The sequence below is a fragment of the Gracilinanus agilis genome, chromosome 2, assembly GCF_016433145.1.
Source record: "Gracilinanus agilis isolate LMUSP501 chromosome 2, AgileGrace, whole genome shotgun sequence".
Lineage (NCBI taxonomy): Eukaryota > Metazoa > Chordata > Mammalia > Didelphimorphia > Didelphidae > Gracilinanus > Gracilinanus agilis.
The window spans coordinates 192,823,387-192,830,524 of NC_058131.1; the positions used below are offsets into that span (position 1 = coordinate 192,823,387).

The 7,138-nt window shown below is 34.9% G+C and overlaps 1 protein-coding gene across 1 annotated transcript in view; it reads right to left on the bottom strand.

Moving 5' to 3' along the window:
• Positions 1 to 2,325: 2,325 nt before the first annotated feature.
• Positions 2,326 to 7,138, bottom strand: part of MYOM2 (myomesin 2) — a 146,331-nt gene continuing 141,518 nt past the window's right edge. The window contains exon 32 of the mRNA XM_044663599.1: positions 2,326 to 2,435. Within this exon, the coding sequence (XP_044519534.1) occupies positions 2,326 to 2,435 (110 nt within the window). The remainder of the gene's footprint in view (positions 2,436 to 7,138) is intronic.

The following is a 7,138-nucleotide window of genomic DNA, read 5'->3' on the forward strand; positions in this document are numbered from 1 at the left end:
AAGGAATATATTTCTACCTAGCTGTTTTTCTTTCCTTAATATTTTCAAACCACCATTTCATGGAAGTATTTACAAGCCTTGTTACAGAAAAATGGTCCATGTACTAACTAAAAACATGTTTGAGAATGACTGTTTATAATACTTCACAGCTAACCCTTAAAAAGGGCTTTTTTTCTACGGCGGATATGGTGATATTATAGTAAGATTCAAATATATAATTCTATTTTTTTTGGATTTTTCAAATACACTCTTACATAAACATATAAGCTATGACACAACTGAGGCATAGAAAAGCAAATAACTTCTCCATTTGCAAATCTGCATAGTATGCTCATGATTATATGACCCTCTCCAAAATGGCATGTATTTTTCAGTAAGGAGCTAATCATAACTACAGAGAACAGATAAATGGGGTTTCCTCCAGGATAGCATTGGACTATACTTTGGGATACAAAGACAGCAAGGATTTAGTAGGGCTAGGGATTTTATTAGTGGGCCTGATGAGGCCATGGTAGCAGGATGGAACTAATCTGTGAATCAGTGGCATACAGAGAACAATATATAAAATATTTGTCTACAAGTCGGAGCAATGGAGGCAAAGGTATTTATCCCAAAAAATGGAACAATCTACAATTTTAGGTATTTATCCCAAAAAATGGAACAATCTACAATTTTCATAAAACATTTTTCTTCATGATTTTCTGGATATCCATAAAGCAAATAGTGTAAAATAAATGCAGAAAAGAGTCTTCTTCAGGTATGTATGACTTTATGTGTTATTTATTTGGGGCATGGAAAATATGATGGTAGATATTTTAAATCAACTGTCATAGATTATTTTTGGTAAATCAAGTCTTGGCAAAATGGCAAACTGGACATTTAAAGCATATTAGTTAACATTTTCTTGCCATTAACTTGTTATCAGGCACCTGATTAAATCTTTAAGAGATAGAAGTTGTGATTGGTGAATTTTAAGTTAATAAATAGTATCTTCAGTACTTCCTTTTTGCTGCAGTGTGCCTATTAGATGCCCAATGTTCATGCTCACTCCACTCCTTCCCACTGATATAATAAAATACTCACACGAAAGTATAAATTTTGTCCAAGACTCTTCTCAAGAGTGTCAGAATTTTTTAAAAGTGCAAAAGTAATTTGGAACTTCAAAAAAATCAGCAGATTTAGCTGGGCTGAAATGTCTGTAGGAGCAGAGAGCCTTCTGTAGTACCTCTAAAATCTCTCTAAGCAGGTCACTATTGATTCTACCTGCTCATAAGGTCAATCACAATTATGAGAATAGTCAACTAGAATTAATATTGATAAAGCCAACTGAAATGATGCACAAATCCAATGAAAAGAATATTCTGCCTGTGTGCATGATTCCTGAGAATCACAGATAAAATGGAATCAGTCAACAAAAGACCCTGCTCCTCGGCGCATCCCCTGAATGAGGTTTGATGAAGATGAAAAAGATTCATTCAAATGCAATCAGCACCTCTGGTTTTGGAAACAATTCTAAGCTACATTATACACAATGGAAGATTAAAGGGAATTGTGAGAATCAGTGTAGAAAGTCAGAGTATTCATGCCCTTCTAAATAACACATGTGTACAAGATGTCAACACTAAGAAACAGATTCTGAGACCAAAAAGGCCACACAAGTCATACTTAAAACAAACAAGCACAATTTCAGAAGCCAACAAGGTGGTTTTTCTTCCAGTGGTATAGAGCACAAAGCATCCAAAATTATCATTCTATACTTTACTCCTATAAATCCTCCTTAGGGAAACCACCGAATGCATTGAAAACCTACTTCTAGATCTTTTAACCTAAGTATAACAGACTTGGGCTGTCCAGCTAGTTTCCCCTTTTTCTCCTCATCTAACTGGTCTATCTCCTTTGTTAAGCATGGAAGTCCTGGAGAGTATCTTTTGGTATCGTTTCTCCCGCATCAGTCAGTGTCGGTAATATGCTACAACCTAATAAGAATTATCCAAATAGCAGTTTTCATAGTAGGCATTTTGGTAAATATACATCATTTGTCCTTCTAAACACAACTAATAAATTACAACCTGTTTCCCGAAAACTTCAGCATATTGAGTTGTACATATATTTAACTTCCCAATGAGGCGTTATCCCTTCAAATATATGAAATACAAGGGCACGTAGAGGTTAAGTGGCATATTATACAAAAGTGACATCTGGAAGTGAAACTGAAAATTCCCCATTTTCAATTCTGTGTAGCATTTACTAGTAGCAACCCTTTCCCCTATGGGCTCTACTGGGGCTACAGCCTATTGCTAATGTGAGATTTATGCACTCATTTACTTACTTGTGATACCAGTTCACTTTCATTTCCTCCGTAAAATATTTCATGAAACATTGCAGCCTTATCCCTTCTGGAGTACAGAGGATCTTTAATGGAGAAGCAGATGCGCCTGCAGAAAAGAACACATATTTAGGCCTGGGGAAAAGAATATGTGCAGTGAAAACATTTGTGTTAGGGCCAGATTTTTCAACTGTGACACTCCAAAATTCTCCTTCATAAAGCAAATGGGAATTTTTACATATTTTAAGGTTCATTCCAATGCAAATGTGCATTCTTCTGTCTTTAAAACATTTATTCACTCATTCATTCAACAAGTGTTTACCATATACCTAGGAAATAGGTGAATAACTCCTCATTTTCATTGAAGAGTATCAACTGAACTATATAATCAACAAATCTCCAAATTTCAAGGGACTCCAAATATAATCTAGCTCAACCCTTAAGTGACTAAGAATTCCCCAAATAACAGTAATTCTTTCTCTATTTACATTTGTGAAGGGCAAACCACTACCTTATGAGGTGGTGCATTCTACTTTGGAATCATTCAAGAACTTAGTGAGATTTTCCTTATATCAATACTTCTTCTACAAGATAGCCTTTCAAATTCTTGGAGGCAGTTCTACATATCATGACCCCTCAGGATCTTCTGATTTTCAGGTTAGATCTGACGAATTCCTTCAAATATTGTTTTGTAAAATCTTTATAGGAAACATAAGATAGCACTGCTTAAGATTTAGCATTGCTTTAAAGCAGTGATTCCCAAAGTGGGTGCCATCGCCCCCTGGTGGGTGCTGCAGCAATCCAGGGGGGGCAGTGATGGCCACAGGTGCATTTATCTTTCCTATTAATTGCTATTAAATTTTTTTAAAAATTAATTTCCAGGGGGCTAAGTAATATTTTTTCTGGAAAGGGGCCAGTAGGCCAAAATTTTGGGAACCATTGCTTTAAAGCTTAATTTGGTTGGCACCTACTACTATATGTAAAGCCTTCCCTCATCCTCCCACCACCAGATGGTAGTAACTTCACCAAAATATAGCAATGAATTTATTATTTATATCTATTTATATACTTAATACAAACACATAAATATGCATATTTATGTAATCATATATACATTGTCACCTCCAGTAATATATAACTTTGAAAGCAGGCACCATTTCTTTTTCGTCTTTGTATTCCCACCACCTATGACAACATCTATGTCATAGCAGGCACTTAATAGATGATTGTTGATATTTTATTGTTTCAGGAGCCAGATTAGGTACTTCAAAGAACTTGAATTTGAATTCTAACCTTGACTCTGCATCATACTATTTTTTTTCCTCTCCAACTAAACTTGTATTTCCAAAATACACCTCAACTCTTTCCTGTGTCTCTCTATTGGCTTACAATATCTTTCTATTCCTGGAACATATTTCTCCTCTCTTTTTAGTTCCATATATTTTTATCTTTCAAGTCCAAGTTCAGATTTAATGATTTACAGAAAGTTTTCCCTGGTTTCCCAAAATAGAAATCATCTCTCCTTCCTGAATTTCTCATAGCTCTTTTTCTATACTTCTCCAGTACTTGAAGATCATTAAAATGTTTGTTTCAGCTATTCTTTTGATTCCCCCCAAAAGTGGAAATATTCATAAGAAGGGCAGAGATCAGGACCAATTTATATTTTATCTACCAATACAGATTATTATCCTTTGATCATCATAAGCACTAGATAGGTGTTTAGACTTGAATTGGTGGAACTTATACTCAGTTTCGATGGATAGGCAAAGTTTAGACAGGCAGGGAAAGGGAAAATGGCATTACAAACAATAACAAAGATGTGAGGAAAGGCAAGAAGGTGGGGATATGCATGTTATGTTTGGAAGACAATGAGTGGCTTGGTTTGGCTCCAGGAGAGAGTTCATTTAGGGAAATAATAGAGACAAGGTTGAAGAGAAGTCAAGCAGTGAAAAGATTCAAATTCCAGCCTAAGGGGCTTGTATTTCATTATGTAGGCCTTCTGGTAACAGTATGAAATAGAGATCGAAACAAGTAGAGGTGTTAGAAAAGTGTGACAAATTTTTTATTGAAACATGAGGTGACAAATACCTAAACTGAAACTATAGAAATGGAATGGAAATGGAAGTGACAAAAAGGATTGTATCCAGGGGGCAGCTGGGTAGCTCAGTGGATTAAGAGCCAGACCCACCCAGAGATGGGAGGTCCTAGGTTCAAATCTGACCTTAGATACTTCCCAGCTGCGTGACCCTGGGCAAGTCACTTAACCCCCATTGCTTAGCCCTTACCACTCTTCTGCCTTGGAGCCAGTACACATTATTAACTTCAAGTTGGAAGGTAAGGGTTTAAAAAAAAGAAAAGAAAGAAAGAAAGAAAAAAGGACTGTATCCAAAGATCCTGGTTGAACAATTTACTTTATGTGCAACTCTGGGGGAGGTAAGTCATTTGACTTTACTAAGTCATGATTTCCTCATATATGAAGAAAGAGTGGAAAGGCAGGTTTAAATAATTTCTAAGTTCCTTCACAAGTCTAAATCCTATGACCTTTTAAAGAATCAAAAGAATTTGGTTGCTGATTTAATATAGAGAGGATATGGAGAATGAGGTAGAGGAGGAAGAGTCATAGATAACTCTAAAATTCTATACCATGGTGACAGGTATAGGACTATCAGATGGATATTAAGGAAGTTGGGAATAACTGAGTTTTGGAAGAAAGTGATTAAATTTATTTTGTTTTTTTAACTGTGAAGTCTAGGAAATATTTAGTGAACTATTAGAAACTTAATAATGTGCCTCAGACAAAAGATGAAAACTTGAAATTTAAAATCAAAGTAGTGTAGCATGATGAAAGCCAAGAGAAAGATGAGATGGTCAACAAGATCAATGCCAAAGAAATGAAGGAGGACAATGGCTGAGAAAAGTGTTTGGACCTGACCAAAAGGTGTTTGGTTGGTTACCCCAGAGAAAAAACAATTCAGTAGGATTGAGGATGGAGTTTAGAAAGGAAATATTGGCAATAGGTAGAAAAAGTAAATCTTAGACATGAGTATAAACAACAGCAGTTAGAGTACAAAATACAGTTAACCAAAAGTATTTTGTTTTTCCTTTTCCAAGATAAAAACAAACAAACAAAAAATATCCAGTTGAAGCCAGAGAGGCAGAAGCAGCACCAAAGAAGTCCTAAAGATCCTAATGAGGTAGGAGGTAATTATGAAATAAAATTCCTTTGGAAGTCAAAAAAGAATAGAACTCAGTTTAGTTGAGAAGTTATTCTTCAAGAGAAGGAGATACATTTTTCCCTTTGGGGATTAGGGACAAGATAAAAAAATGTTTCTGGTCATAAAGGTGAAGAGGAAAGTTTGTAATTGCACTAATTTCAGATATATTCATTTTTTTCGGGAAAGTAAGAACTAAATTCTTCTGTCATAGATGAGGTAATAAAGAAAATAAATGGGTACTTAAGGAGAAAAAATAATATCTGAAACACCTGTAGAAGAAATCCATTTCAGGGAGTACTGTTTTAGCCATAGCTAAAAATCAGAAAGGTGAGGGAGTCTAGGAAGAAAACAACAATCATTTAATTGCCAAGGAGTATATGAGGGAAGAAGCTTAATGTTGTTGGGGTAAAGGTGGCATTGATATACATAAGTTGTAGTATCACATCAGAATTTAAACCTATCAAATTTTAATAAAGTAAAATATCATGTTTGTGAAATCCATTCATTCATCAATCATTTATTAAGATTGTAAAGCACTGTGCTCAGTGTAGAAGGTTAAGTTCTTGCTTTCAGGGAGTTTCTGGGCTTTGTAGAGGACTGCACCATATATAAAAGTGAAACAGTAGAAAGTAAATGCAAAATAATAACTAATATTTATGCAGTCCTTTGATTAGCAAAGTGTCCTATATACATTTATCTCATTTAAGCTTTATAACAAAAATATGAGGTGAATACTATAGGCATTAATTTCATCTTAAAATTTAGGAATCTGAAACTCAAAAAAGCTAATTGACTTTCCCAAGGTCCCATAACCAGTGAGGTCTGAGGCATTTATTGAATATAGGTTCTGCAATCTATCACACTCTACAGAAACTCACTCACTATAATAAAGAGTACAGAATAGAATATGACAAGTTTAACACAACATTTAATGTTGCAGTGTGGAAAGTTGCTTTTTTGTTTGCTTGTTTGTTTTAAATTGTACAGGTAGTAAATGACCTGGGTCTTAAATGAAATAAACACTTCAGAAGGATGAGATCACACATGATAGTGATGGAGGGAGTGGGGGAGAATTAAGGGAGTTTTGGAAAATTAATCACATCTAGGAAGGTTTATTGTTATAAGGACAAATATAAAGTTGTCCCTCTGTTTTAAATAAGCAATCATTCGACTATCAGACAGAAGAGAGATGCTATAGAAAAGTTAATCTGAAGAAATTTCAATAAACAACAAGTCCAGCATGGTAGGTAGAGCCAAAAAGAACACTACTCAACAGAGAAACACAGAGAAAAATTAGAGGTTGTGGTAATAAAGTATAATAGGGAAGGAACAGGGAAACTATGCTAAATGCTTAGGAGAAGTTAATGATGGGGGAAAAAACTGAAAAAAAGGCCACTGCATGATTTGATAATAAAGGGAAACTACTGACTTTTTTTTTTTTTCGGGTCACTGGAAAAGGCTTTTATTTCACCATAAAAATGCAAACTGGAATAAACACAACCTTTTATAACCCAAAGGTTACAACTATTTTAAAGTATTCCTGAGCTTCGTCTTAAGAAGCAAAAGATTATAAAATTCAACAAGTTTGCAGCCTTGA